The sequence below is a fragment of the Lacerta agilis genome, chromosome 14, assembly GCF_009819535.1.
Source record: "Lacerta agilis isolate rLacAgi1 chromosome 14, rLacAgi1.pri, whole genome shotgun sequence".
NCBI lineage: Eukaryota > Metazoa > Chordata > Lepidosauria > Squamata > Lacertidae > Lacerta > Lacerta agilis.
Genome location: NC_046325.1, coordinates 8,175,829 through 8,190,951, shown reverse-complemented (window position 1 = coordinate 8,190,951; position 15,123 = coordinate 8,175,829). Strand labels below are relative to the sequence as shown.

General features: G+C 39.3%; 2 protein-coding genes across 2 annotated transcripts; both read right to left on the bottom strand.

Annotated features, from left to right (window-relative positions):
- Window positions 1–6,107: 6,107 nt before the first annotated feature.
- LOC117057289 (olfactory receptor 6X1-like) lies at window positions 6,108–7,037 on the bottom strand. Its single transcript, XM_033168129.1, has one exon. It carries the CDS (start codon window positions 7,035–7,037, stop codon window positions 6,108–6,110), a length of 930 nt encoding a protein of 309 aa, XP_033024020.1.
- Window positions 7,038–13,197: 6,160 nt separating this feature from the next.
- Window positions 13,198–14,127, bottom strand: LOC117057288 (olfactory receptor 6X1-like). Its single transcript, XM_033168128.1, has one exon. The coding sequence runs from the start codon at window positions 14,125–14,127 to the stop codon at window positions 13,198–13,200; it is 930 nt and encodes a 309-aa protein (XP_033024019.1).
- Between the last annotated feature and the right edge of the window lie 996 nt (window positions 14,128–15,123).

Sequence of the window (15,123 nt, the reverse complement as noted above, 5' to 3'; positions counted from 1 at the left end):
AACTTGCTGTATCGTCTGGGGTGACCTGGGTCTGGGGGTAAGGGGGTAAAAACGGAGGAGATTTTGGTTAAAAAATTATGTGAAATAAAGGGATATCTTTGGAAATTAATTGCAGGCTAAGGGGTTAAAATGTTAGATAGAGAATATTAAAACTAGAAGTAGTTTTTTTTAAAAAAATGTAAATGAAAATTGCTACAAATGTAAACAATCCGGCAGATTGCAAAGAGCTGTCCAAGGATGCCAGGGACAAGATTGTAGACCTGGACAAGGCTGTCACTGGGCTACAAGACTATTGCCAAGTAGCTTGGTGAGAAGGTGACAACAGTTGGTGCAATAATTCGCAAATGGAAGAAACACAAAATACTCGGTCTGGGGCTCCATGCAAGATTTCATCTCGTGGAGTTGCAATGATCAGGAGAACGGTGATGAACCAACCCAGAACTACATGGGGGGAACTGGTCAATGATCTCAGGGCAGCTGGGACCATAGTCACCATGAAAACAGTTGGTAACACACTACGCCGTGAAGGACTGATATCTTGCAGAGCTCACAAGGTCCCCTTGCTCAAGACAGCACATGTACAGGCCCGTCTGCAGTTTGCCAATGCACATCTGAATGACCCAGAGGAGAAGTGGGTGAAAGTGTTGTGGTCAGATGAGACCAAATTCAAGCTCTTTGGCATCAACTCAACTCGCCGTGTTTGGAGGAGGAGGAATGCTGCCTATGACCCCAAGAACACCATCCCCACCATCAAACATGGATGGGGGCATATTATGCTTTGGGGGTGTTCTTCTGCTAAGGGGACAGGACACCTTCACTGCATCAAAGGGACGGTGGACGGGACCATGTATTGTCAAATCTTGGGTGAGCACCTCCTTCCCTCAGCCAGGTCATTGAAAATGGGTCGAGGATGTGCATTCCTGCATGACAATGACCCAAAACACACGGCCAAGGTAACAAAGGAGTGGCTCAGGAAGAAGCACATTAAGGTCCTGGAGTGGCCTAGCCAGTTTCCAGAACTTAATGCCATCAAAAATCTGTGGGGGGAGTTGAAGGTTTGAGTAGCTACACATCAGCCTCGAAATCTTACTGACTTGGAGAGGATCTGCAAAGAGGAGTGGGACAAAATACCACCTGAGATGTGTGCAAACCTGGTGGCCACCTACAAGAAACGTCGGACCTCTGTTCTTGCCAACAAGGGTTTTGCCACCAAGTACTAAGTCATCTTCTGCAAAGGGATCAAATATTTATTTCACTCATTATAATGCACATCAATCTATGACTTTTGTCTTCTGGGTTTCTGGGGGTTTTCCTGTTGTTATTCTATCTCTCACAGCTACAATAAACCTACTGTACCAATAAAATTATGGATTGGTAATTTCTTCGTCAGAGGGCAAACGGGCAAATTTGGAAGGGTTCAAATACTTTCGCCCCTCACTGTAACACTCTATATCTGTCTATCTATCTATCTATCTATCTATCTATCTATCTATCTAATCATCTTGCTATTTATCCTATATCATCCATCAAGTCCATGACTTTATGTGTATTGCCCTACACATTGCAGACTTTAACATGAAAAGTAAACTGAAAATAATCAGGAAGAACTTTCTGGTGGTGAGAGCTGTTCAAAAGTGGGACAGAGTATGTCAGCAGATGGTAGACTCCCCTTCACTGAAGGTTTTTAGGCAGAGGTTGGATGACAATCTGTCAGGGATGCTTTGGCTGAGATTCCTGCATTGAAGGGGATTGGACTAGTTGACCCTTGCCTCCCTTCCAATTCTAAGATTCTATGATTCTACAACTATAACCCAATTTTCATTGCAATATAGGAAATACTCTTACATACCTTCTTAGTAGTATTCTATGCGTTCCAGAAATCGCCTTGGCTGTGAAAGACTCAAATGTTCTGGTGCATTTGATTTTGTAAGTTTGGTGTTTTTTTTTTTTCTTTTCTTCCTTGCAATGTGCTCACATCTTAAGGCGTCCAAAATAAGGAAAAGTCTTTGGAGACTTCAGACATATCCCATGCTGATTAAGAAGTTAATTACTATCAAGGCACCTTTTTCGAAGATTAAACTCTACAACAACACTAATTGATTCACTTGTACACATTTTAATAGCGTTTTAACATTAAGAGTAACTACTTTCATGTTTGATTTATTTTTAATTTATTATAACTTTTTTATAAATACTCTTCCAATATCTCTTCATTGTTTGACTTAAACAATTTAGCAAACATCCAACTGTCAACTTTTCTATATTTGAATATAAAAATGTATTTTTGAATATCTCTCTTACATTCATAAACATAAAATATCATTTATTTGTAAAATAAAAATAAAAATTGAACCCATCAAAAATAAATGACTTCCTAAATGAGATAGGTTTGTGATAACCCTCTCTTCATATTGATGAAATTACAGATCACTCATAACCCATGTTAGGAGTTGTTGCAGTCAGCCAAGTAAGCTAAAAAAGTAAGAAAGTCCACACACAAACACACACAAAATATTCAATATTTTTCTACTGTGTATGAAGTAGGGAATAATATTGATGTGGGCGTACTGCCCCAATTCTCCTGGCATTAAGCCCAAAGACTTGTAGCTGAACATCTTATAATTTATATATAAAATTATTATATATTTTAATTAAATTATTTTTATTGTGAAAATATACAGACAAATATGCATTCATACATTCTGTCATACATTAAATAAAGAAGACTCAGGTACTACTACAATCACTGTCCTGTGTGCTTTATTACCCCCCGCCCCCACCTTTCACCTCCAACACCCCTTCACCACCCCCACCTCATCCAGTGCTTGGCTTCCAATCCTCTCAGCTGTAATATCTTCTATTTTCCATTATTCTTTTTTACTATTAATCCTAATATTCATCATCTAATATTTTACATTCCTTCTTTTCTCCTTCTTGCTTATATCTATCACGGTACTTGTTTCATTCCGATAGGAGTTCAGGGTTTTCAATGTAGTTTTGTATATATCCCTTGAAGGCCTTCCATTCCTTCTCTATCTTGTCTTTTGATACCCCTCCAATATTCCCCATTGTCTTGGTCAAATTATGGTATGCTATTAGTTTGGTAAGCCATTCTGTTTTTGTCGGAGTCACAACACTTTTCCAGTTTTTCGCAACGAGCAGCCTTGCAGCCACTTTTGCATATAAAGAAAGCACCTTATCCTCTTCTTTTAAATTTTAGCAAAAAACCTTCTAGCTTTTTTTAAACGAATATCTAAACTGTTGTTGTTGTTTTTCATTTTACTTCCCAAAACTGTTTGATTTCTGGACAATTCCACCAAATGTGGAATAGAGTGCCTATTGTCGAGTTGCATCTCCAACAAATATTACCACAATTTTTATTCATTTTTGCAATTCTGTCTGGTGTTAAATACCATCTACGTTGGAACTTAAGGAAATTCTCTATTAATTTGTAACACGGTGAATTTCATATCTTTTTGCCATAATTTTTCCCATTGTTGAAACATTATATATTTGCCAATATCTTGTGCCCATTTAATCATTGATGCTTTGACCATCTCAACTTTCGTTTCCGATTTCAGGATAGAAGACCCCATGCCCCTCATAAAGCTATAGTGCTTAGAGTTGTTGAATGCACAATTCCTCTTCCTAAGGAACTCCAAAGTCCAGGTATTAAATTTCTACCGGTATTTGTGGGTGGAGAGAGAACGGTAATACAAACATCTTTAACAGCTCATACCATCCAACATTAGGAACAAGAGTGTGTTATAAAATATGAGTGTGTTAGTGAGCACTGCATGCAAAACTGTGATAAATAGGTGAAAATGACATGAAAAAAATGTCAATTTTTCATGGCAGTTTTCACCCACAAATTTCTGCAGAAGTGTGAAGAACTGAATTTCAGATTGTGGGGGGAAATGAGAGAGGAGCAATCCATCCCTACCCTCAGTGCCAAAACTGACAAATCCTTCGAGCTCTACTGCCAACAATAACAGTAGACAATAGAAAACACAACTTTTGTTTCCGATTTCAGGATCAAATTATGTAATTAATCCTCCTCTTTCCTTCTTAACTATCATAATTTTATGTTATTTCCTTGGTTTTTTTCCTTGCTAATACAAATTTAGCCAGATCTTTTTTCCAATTATTGAAACATTTTTTCTCCTCCTAATATCGGGATACTTTGGAATAGGAACATCATCCTTGGCAATATATTCATTTTTATTACTGATGTCTTCCCTAATGGAGATGAATTTAGTTTCTCCCATGTTTCCAGATCTTTTATTTATTTATTTATTTATTTCCAGATTTTTCCATAATTCTCATTGATTTGATCTGCAGTGTTTGGTGTCAAATTAATCCCAAAAAAATTATTTTCTTTTTAACCTCTAATATGGTAATTTCTTGTAATTTCATTTTATCCGTTTCATTCATATTTTTAGCTAATATTTTTGTTTTCCCATAATTTAATTTGAAACCTGCCAATTTGCCATATTCGCTTATACACTCTAGTGTTTGAGGTATGCTTTCAAAGGGGCTTTCCGTTATGATCATAATATCATCAACAAATGCTCTGATTTTGTACCTTTTCTTTCCAACTCCTCCTCCTCTAAATTGTTTTCTCTTATTTTCTTTAATAGAACCTCTAGGACTAAAGTAAACAGCATTGGTGATAAAGGGCAGCCTTGTCTTGTTCCTTTGAATATATTAAATTCTCCACCAATCTCTCCATTGATAATTATTTTCGCTGTTTGTTTTTTATAAATTGCATTAATGCCTTTTTGGAATTTTTCACCTAATTTCAATTCTTTTAATATTTTTTTCATAAATTCCCATGATATTTTATGAAATGCTTTCTCTGCATCTATTGATATCCATGCTGCTTGTTTATCCTTTCTAGTTTGTAAATATTCCAATATATCTACTATATTTCTAATATTATCTTTAATTTGTCTACCTTCAATGAAACCTGCTTGATTATTATGTACTATATTCCCAATTATTTTTCTCAATCTGCTAGCTAATATTCCAGCATAAATGTTATAATCTGTATTTAACAGTGATATTGGTCTATAATTTGAAACTAATTCTGGATCCATACCTTGCTTTGGTAGGAGAGTTATATATGCTTGGATCCAAGAGTCGGGCATGCTTCCTTTATCCATTGCCTCTGTTATTACCTCTTTTAATGGTTCGATCAATTCATTTTCTAGATCTTTGTAATATTCAACTGGTAAGCCATCTGGGCCTGGAGATTTTCCTTTTTTCATCTTTTGGATTATATCTTTAATTTCTTTGTTTGATATTGATTCATTTAATATTTTATCATCTTCTCCCATTATCTCTATTAATCTATTTTTCTTTAGGTAATCTTCTATCTCATCTAAATTATTTTTTGACACAGAGCCCAGAGGTCTTGGGAATATGACTAGAAGAGGAAAATGGGGGGGGGGGGGTTGCAGGAAGTGAAAAAGAGGAAATACATATTATTTCAATACTGGACAAGATCAGAACATGATATATTGAGATTTATTTATTTATTTATTTATTCCTGCTGTGAATCATTTACTATCTTTTATATATGCTGGAAGCCACCCAGAATGGCTGGGACAACCCAGTCAGATGGGTGGTCTACAAGTTAGTAGCAGTAGTATCAGTAGTAGTTGTAGTAAGTCAGCAGACTGCATTCCTTCAGTTGTCATTGCCAGGACAAAGGTTTCAAGATTGTTAGGAGATTCAAATTTGTGAGTCTGGTCCTTCATTTTAAAACAAAAAGTTGCTGGAAAAGCCTTCATCCTGCACTATATCCAGTCTGTGAAATTCATTAAATCCCAGAAGAATAAATGCAGTGATGATTGTAGAATTTCCCATCTCCCTTTGTCCTGAAATAATAGCGAAAAATGTATGCAAACATTATAATTTGGTATGTAAAAAAGGGTCAGCTTATCCTGGAAGTGGGATATAATGTTATATTTGTGATAACCATAAGGCAGTGACAAGACTAACTGGGCTCTACTTCTTTATCTTAATTCCCCTACTGAGCAGTGGAGCAGAACTCAGACATTCAGAGCATTGGGTCCATCTCCACAAAAGTATTCTGGGAATTGCTATAACAGCATTTTCCTTCTCACAGATTTCCTTAGGGCTGCTTTGAAGTCTTTGTTCCGGATTGTGTAGATGAAAGGGTTCAACATGGGAATGAGACTTGTGCGCACAAGAGATACCACTTTGTTGACCCGGGTGTCACCTTGGGTTGTAGGCCTCAGGTACATAAACATATCTGCCGTGTAGAAGATGATAACAACAGTTAGATGAGAGGCACATGTGAAGAATGCCTTGGATCGCCCTGTGGCAGAAGGCATCCGAATGATGGTGACTATGATGTATGTATAAGAAATTAACGAGATACCCAAGGAACCCCACATGAAAATAGCACCATAAATGAGACCTATCAGCTCCATCAAAGTAGTATCAGCACAGGCCAATTTCAAAACAGGCCCAACATCACAGAAATAATGATCAATGACGTTTTGTCCACAATATGGGAAAGTCCACACTACAGCTGATTGAGGGAAAATGATAACAAATCCACAAAGCCAAGCCAACAAAGTCAGGAAGAGGCAGAGGTTGTTGGTCATAATGGTTTTATAGAGCAAAGGTTTGCAAATGGCTACATAGCGGTCAAAAGACATGAGGGTAAGAGTGATGAATTCAACAGACCCCATTGTGAAGACAACGAAACCTTGTAACATGCAACATGCAAAGGAAATGTTGGTTTTGCCCGAGAAGGCATTGGCCAGCATCTTTGGGATCTCTGCTGTAGTGGAGCAGATCTCAGCTGTGGAGAAGTTGACGAGGAAGAAGTACATTGGAGTATGGAGCATGGTCTCCATGAAAACAACAAATATGATTAAGCTGTGTCCCATTAAGGAGATGAGATACATCAGTAGGAGAATGGTGTAAAATGCCATGTTCATTTCTTGAATTTCTGGAAATCCTAGAAGAATAAACTCAGTGACAAATGTTGCATTAGCCATCTCCACCGCTGCTTCCTTCTTTCCTGAAAGCACAGCAATAATATATGGGAACAGTATTATATTCAACTATTCATGGGAATAGTTTATAGTAAGGGGACATATTTTATATTCTCCCCTGAAAGAATATTCTGTAAAATTCACAGTATTCTCTGAACAGAAGCATACTTGCTGGATTCATAAAACTTCCAGATTTTTCAAGTAATGGTAAATACTTTGTCCTGCAATATATAATTAATAAACAAAATTCACTTGAAGACATTAAATTGATCACTCACCTTAAATTTTTAATTTTTGTAACTTCAAAATAACTGAAATATTGTTAAATAATCATGATCATATAAACAGGTATCATTAATCCACTTACTATAAATGTATTAATAATGGAAAAAGAAGAGCTTACAAAAATTAACAAAAAGATAGGTAAAGAAAGAAAAAGGGAAAGTGGAGAAATGCAATTAATTTTTTCCCCTTATTCTTATTGGAGGATGGATGGCGGTTGACAGATTGAGGTTAAATCCTGACAAGACAGAAGTACTGTTTTGGGGGGACAGGGGGTGGGTGTCTCCCTGGTCCTGAATGAGTTAATTCATTAAAGAAACCCAGATCTCATTTGCACTACACAGTTAAAGAAGCAAAACCAGTCATTTGAATTGTAGGTTTCTGGGTTTTTTAAGAGTTCTGGGAGTTGTTAGAAGACCCCATGCCCCTCATAAAGCTATAGTGCTTAGAGTTGTTGAATGCACAATTCCTCTTCCTAAGGAACTCCAAAGTCCAGGTATTAAATTTCTACCGGTATTTGTGGGTGGAGAGAGAACGGTAATACAAACATCTTTAACAGCTCATACCATCCAACATTAGGAACAAGAGTGTGTTATAAAATATGAGTGTGTTAGTGAGCACTGCATGCAAAACTGTGATAAATAGGTGAAAATGACATGAAAAAAATGTATTTTTCATGGCAGTTTTCACCCACAAATTTCTGCAGAAGTGTGAAGAACTGAATTTCAGATTGTGGGGGGAAATGAGAGAGGAGCAATCCATCCCTACCCTCAGTGCCAAAACTGACAAATCCTTCGAGCTCTACTGCCAACAATAACAGTAGACAATAGAAAACACAATCAGATTTCATAAGAGACTTCCTTTGAAAAGGAAGTGTCTCCTCATCTTTGCAAACAAAATGATTATTTTGCAAGAGCTGGAAAGCCCAGAAAGACCTGTCACATTGCTGTTTGTTCACCAGGAAGTGGATATACCTCAGTGGTGGAGCATCTCTTTTCATGCAGAAAGTCTAAAGTCCAATCCCAAGCACTTCTCAGTCAAGCTGTCCCCTGTCTGAAACCCTGGAGAGCCACTGCTAGTCGGTGAAGACAGTGCAGAGCTTGATGGGAGCATGGACTCAGTACAAGGCAGTTTTCTATTAGCAGACACCCCCTTTCTTTCTCTTACCTACCTCAAACCATCTCTGTAACAGAGAGCTTAGAGGGGGTCACTGCAGCCTTGAGGGCTGCATATGTGGGGGACATAATGAACCACCTTTAAAACTGATCCATCAGTCAGCTGCATGTAGCTAATTCACTTAAAGTGAAGGCGAGCTGAGGGAATTGTCCCCATGACATCCGAATGAACTTATTAAATGCAGGACTATTAAATTCACAAAACACCCCAGAAGCATACAGACAAAGGAAAAAAGAAAAAAGAAAGAAAGAAAGAAAGAAAGAAAGAAAGAAAGAAAGAAAGGTAAAGGACCCCTGGACGGTCGTCTCGCTTTCAGGCTGAGGGAGCCAGAGTTTGTCTACAGACAGCTTTCCGGGTTATGTGGCCAGGAGGACTAAACTGCTTCTGGTGCAACAAAACACCATGATAGAAACCAGAGCGCACAGAAACACAGCTTACATTCCCACCACAGTGGTATCTATTTATCTACTTGTACTGGCGTGCTTTCTAACTGCTAGGTTGGCAGAAGCTAGGACAGAGCAACAGGATCTCAGTTCGTCGTGGGGATTTGAACCACCAACCTTCCGATTGGCAAGCCCAAGAAGCTCAGTGGTTTAGACCACAGCATCACCTATGTCCCTTCTGACAAATGTGCATTCTGAAAAGGTGCAACCCAGGTGCCGCTTTACTAAGAATCAAGTCAAAGACATTCACATATCCACAGTCTATAAAGACACATACCCCCAAGACCCTCATGCACCTTCACATATAGTCAGGAGGCAATATCCACAAGAAACGGCCAAGATATCAATTCTGTTCCTTAAGACTGTGTGAGCTCAGTCTCTCCTCTCCCACATCCTGTATCTTCTTTGTCTCCCAAGGGAAGGAGACTTCCCACATCTCCACAGCCAAATAAGAAAACTAATTAATGTTGAGTAAGTTTTCATTTTAAAAAAGGATGAGATGAATCCTCAAGGTAATTCCACGAGTGACTAACTTAACACCTGTAAGATTATTTCCATAATAGTTTGTAGCTGGCATCTGTCTGTTTCAGGAGGCAATGGAGGAGTGAGCCTTTAGGGGTGAAGCCAAGTTGCTGGAAGGTTACAGCGCCTGCTGTGGCTGTGGAGACTGATATTGGAGAGACATGTTTTATTGCAGCTGGGACAGATGAAAGTGTCTGGTTGTGCTGCTGCAGGCTTTCTTCTCTCTGCACTTCTCACAGCAGTCATTCCTTCTCTGGCCGCTGCTATGGATGCACAAGCTGACTGTCAAGAATGAGCCACCTCCTGGTGGAACATGAGGAGGCTGGAGCTGATCAAAGAAGTCTGAAGAGTCGGCGAATGGGAGGGCTTCTAGACAGGAAGCTAAACAAGAGACATATGGGGCAACGGTTCAATATATTCTGTAGGAACCAGAAGAAGTCTTCAGAAGGGTCATCTTGATTGATAATGGAAGGGGTTAATTAGCTAACCTGTATATATTTACCTGAATGTATTGTTAGTCCAGAAGTATAAAAGAACTTTTTAAGCTTTGCCTTATGAAACCTCTCTGTAAAGCTGTGAACTCTGATCTGCATTGTACTTCTTTCTGGCAAGCTATGACTAAGAGTCTGGAGATAACAGTAGAAGGCTGACCTTGCACAGAGAGGAACTGGTGACAGATAGGATGGCCTTGCTGAAGTGCGCATGAACCAACTCAGAGCTAAATGTCCTTTTGCCTTATATGTACAACAGGAAATGTACAACAGGAAATGTTCCTTATATGGACAAGAGGAAGATTTCTGGGGTGGGAAGAGAGCCAGAGAATTGTCTATAAGAACTGTCTGAAAATTGACTTTTTTGTACTTGCTTGGATGTCTGAACACCACAGTACCTCTGCATGCAGAAAATAAATCTTTCTCTCTCTGAAGCCAGCAGCCTCAGGTGTCTTTTCTGCTTCCATGTTTTCTCACCGGGCGCAACCATGGGAACCCATAGGGGCAAAGAAGGCTCCAATAATGCCGGTGGCTTTGTTAGAGCTGTCTGGAGCTATCTGTTTGTTTTTGCAATAAATCCTCCTTTTTAATTACCCATGCTTACTGTGATATCAAGCCGGGATCCTGGACTCCTGACACTGACTGTCTGACTCCATGCACTGTGGTTGTCTGCAAAAGACATGGCAGGGTTGATGTTGATGTTGTCAGCCTTCATGTCACTTTGGCAGAGATCTTTGTAACACAGAATTGGTCTGCCAATGGGTCTGGTGCCAGAGGCCAGCTCCCTGTGGAGCACATCCTTGAGGATCCTGCCATCTTTCATTGTGTGAATGTGTAGATGTCACTGAGACATCGGGGGGGGGGGGGGAATCTATAGGAGAGAGGTTTTCTGTCAAGTGACATTTGGCCAATGTAATGTGTGAAAATTCATTGATAGACACCCAGAAATAAATGCTCCAAACCAAAACTCTATGCACATGACACTTTACTGTGCATTCACAAGTTTCAGGTCACCATACAATCTTTGTGGGAAGATGTAATGCCTGTGGGAATTTACTCATAGCTGTGGCAACACCCTAATGATTTCTTTCTTTCCAAAACAATATTTATCATCATTTACAGGGAAGACAAATGTCACAGAATTCCGTTTTTAAGAAGTGAATTCCATATTAATGAATATATTGCATGACTTCTCCAAACCAAAATAATCTTGTGTGTGACCTCTGAAGAAGAACCCAAACATCCATTTGAAATGATAGAGTAATATACAGTAATTAACTCAAGTAATTAGAGCCAAATACTTTTTTTTACTAGCCCAGGGGACTTAATGGTACAATATAATTGTGATTATGTATTTGTTCATTGATGCCGGGTGGAGAAAGAGAGGGAGAGGAATTGCAAACATTTCCATCTTAATGCATAATTATTTACAAGACACTGGAGTGCAGGGGTCCTATAGCATGAACAGGTTCGGTTGCAGCAGATCTCCATCTTAGCTGGCTGCTTCTTGACTCAGCTGGGTTGCGATGGTCTTAAGTGCCCAACCCAGGTTAAGTTGAAGATTCAGCTGAAGATACACAGGTGTAACTTGTCATCCTGACTACTTATAAACACTGCAAAAGGGGTTTCTGGCGGTGTAGCAGAGACAGGACCAGAGGGGTGGTGGGTGGCTTAGGCTGGATCCCAAGCCTGTTTAGCTTGATCGTGTGACCTGGCAACCCAGCATTGAACCTTATTTTAAAGGCTTGTTCTTACCTTTGTCGGGTGGAACAGCCGCCGGACCTCTGAGGCTGAACAGGGTTGGGATTTGATGCAACTATATGCCAGCTTAATTTACGCCAGTTTCCTTTACACCAACTTTTTCTGCATAGGATAGCTCCCTAAAATTTAATTCAGTGCAAATTGCAAGGTTATTGCTTTTTATTTTGAGTCTCCCCAAGTTGAGAGGTTTGATTATGATCCCGGGGTAATATATTCATTTATTTAAGTGAACTCTGTCCTTACAACAAACAGCAACTTATAAAAAGGACAATATCAAACAGTATATAATTATAATGAAATAAGTAAAATATTTCCATTACTCTATATACAAATCCTGCTTGCATCACCCTCTTATGCATAAAAAATGCATCTGATTTCACAAACCAGCTTAATATGGAAAATTACACAGTGTTTCTGTTTTCAGAACAAATTTTCATTCAGTTGCAATTCCTGCTGTCTAAGTACAAGTCTGTGAAAGGGTGGTACAAGTCTTCTACATCTTTAATAGTTCTTTTGGGGAGGGAATTTCAACAGGTGTCATGTAATCTGCACTAATGCAAGTGTGGAGCAAGCGTCCCTAGGGAGAGCATTCCATTACTGAAGCGGTAATAAAGTGGTACCTTGGTTCTCAAACTTAATCCATTCCAGAAGTCCATTCCAAAACCAAAGCATTCCAAAACTAAGGCCTGCTTTCCCATAGAAAGGAATGCAAAATGGATTAATCCGTTCCAGATTTTTAAAAACAACCCCTAAAACAACAAATTAACATGAACGTTACTATCTAGCGAGACCATTGATCCATAAAATGAAAGCATAAATAATGTCCTGCAGTCTCTCAATCAATCAATCAATCAATCAATCAATCAATCTTTAGCTGAACTGGATTCCACACAGTCACAAAAACAAAACAAAAAGCCCCCAAAACAAAAACGCAAAATAAATAGCAAAAACACTGTTACACTCAAACCGGAAGTGTGGCAATCAAAACGGAGCATATTCAGCTTCCGAAAAATGTTTCCAAACTGGAACACTTACTTCCAGGTTTGCAGTGTTTCAGTTCCAAGTTGTTTGAGAACCAAGGTTCCACTGTACTGAGACTACTCTCTTACCAAGAATATACACCTATTTCCTCAATAACCAACCACCCCACCCCTGACAAGTATGTTGTGTAGTTACTAGATGATTCACGTGATTCAGACCAGTCATCTCAAGCAAAGAGTCCATGAAGAAAGTCCTGGAGTTCATTTTCCCCCTCATCTTTTCTTTTGAAAATAATGGTTGAGTGGAACAGTCATTTCAAAGTCAGTCTCATTTAAAGAAAGGCGGACACAGTCTTATCTTTCACCTGTGACCAAATCAAGGGGACAGGCAAAGCTGTCCAATCCCCACTGAAAACACCATGCAAACAGAAGTAAAATGTGTTACTACTAAAATCATTCTGGAAATACAGTACCACAGCTGGAAAATATATCACAATGCTGCCACCAGCTACTCCCTGCGGCACTTTGCCATAGCTTTCCACAAGGCAGATTTCACTTCTTTATTCCGTATGGTGTATATGAACGGATTCAGCAATGGTGTTAATACCGTGTTGAGAACAGAGACCACTTTGTTGCTGTGGATGGAGGAGTGTGCCGTGGGCCTCAAGTACATGAAGAGAACAGCTCCATAAAAAATGGTGACCACCGTGAGATGGGAAGCACATGTGGAGAAGGCTCTCTGTCTTCCCTTGCTGGAAGGAATCCTCAAAATGGTTGAGATGATGTAGACATAGGAGACCACAGTAAAGAGAAAGGAACTTGGGATTATGCTGACAGTCCCCAACACACCAAGGAATTCAATAAGGCTGGTGTCTGCACAGGCCAATTTCAAAATGGGGCCAACGTCACAGTAGTAATGGTCAATGGTGTTGCCAGCACAAAATGGCAGTTTTAGTATCAAAGCTACCTGAGTGAATATAACTACAAATCCCAGTGACCAGGAACCCAGTGTCAACAGTAAGCAGAGGTTTTTGGTCATAATTGTGGTGTAATGTAAAGGCTTGCATATGGCAATGTATCTATCAAAGGACATGATGGAGAGGATGAGAAATTCAGTGAGGCCAAGGAAGAAGTGGAAGAAGGACTGTACCACGCAACAATGGAGGCAGATAGTGGTCCTGGCTATCAAGAAGGTCTCCAGCATCTTAGGGATGACAGTGGTTGTGTACCAGATCTCAAGGAAAGAAAGATTGCTCAGGAAGAAATACATGGGGGTCTGGAGCTGCTTGCTGACTCTCACGATGATGATGATGAGGCCGTTCCCTGCCAAGGTGAGGATGTATATGACAAGGATGAGTACAAAGAGTGACAGGTGCCACTGCCGAAGAGTTGGGAAGCCCAGAAGAACGAACTCATGCACTGATGTGTCATTTGCCATATTGGACTCATGTCTTAGGAAGAAAAACATGTGAATGAACAAATGAATGAGCAAAAGGATTAGGCAATTTTTAAAACTAACAAAAGTACTCCTACAAGAGAGCAGAGGGAGAGCAAGAAGATGGACACAGGGTTCATTGACATGATTAAGCTCAGTAGATTTTAGCAGGAGCAATCCATATTAATTATTGCTATTTATTAGATTTATAAACCACCTTTCATCACAAGATCTCAGAAGGTTGACAGAATAAGATACAAGATAAAAACACATGTAAATAATTGAGACAAAACCAACTAATAGTAATCCAAGATAATTCTAGGGTACAGTTTTTGAGCTTTCCATGGATGGGTCAATCAATCAATCAATCAATCAATCTACAGCAGTCATATTCAGAGGAAGTAAATGTGTGTGTGACATCAAAACATTAATGGTGGGATTAACCCAATGAATTTTGTGAGTGGCAGCCCAGCACCATAGGTTGTTTCCCCCTCCCCTCATGAGCCCTCCCCACTCTGCCTCAGTCTGAAACTGACTCTGGGAGCAGTTTGGAGACCCTCCAGAACAGCACACAAGAGGAGCAGGGGTCATTTTATCTGGGAAACTTATATGCTTGCACAGACTGAACATTTGTAATAGCACAGTGTATTGAATTCTACCCTTTCTGCCACTTAAAAATGCCCATGGTGAGTAGAGTGAAAGATAACCTGCATTTTGGATTCTTTGAGTTGAAAACCTTTTTCGGAATATGGAGATTATGTATACTGAGGTGACAGGATGTGGGAGTTGTATCTTAACATTAAATGAAACATTTTGGGAAAATTGAAGTCCAACAAATATGACAATATTTGGAGATGACTTGCCTGAAACCTTTTGCTAGGTGGGGTTATTTGCAATCTACTGTATGAACTATCCAGCTGATAGTTTTTCATGTCATCTCGTGAAGGTAAATGACATTCCCTGAACTAGGAAATATCTGAAGTTTTATTGGGTTGGATC

Bases quoted from the DNA above. Each gene is read 5' to 3' on its own strand.
- LOC117057289 (XM_033168129.1), bottom strand. From the start codon at position 7,037: ATGGCTAATGCAACATTTGTCACTGAGTTTATTCTTCTAGGATTTCCA.
- LOC117057288 (XM_033168128.1), bottom strand. From the start codon at position 14,127: ATGGCAAATGACACATCAGTGCATGAGTTCGTTCTTCTGGGCTTCCCA.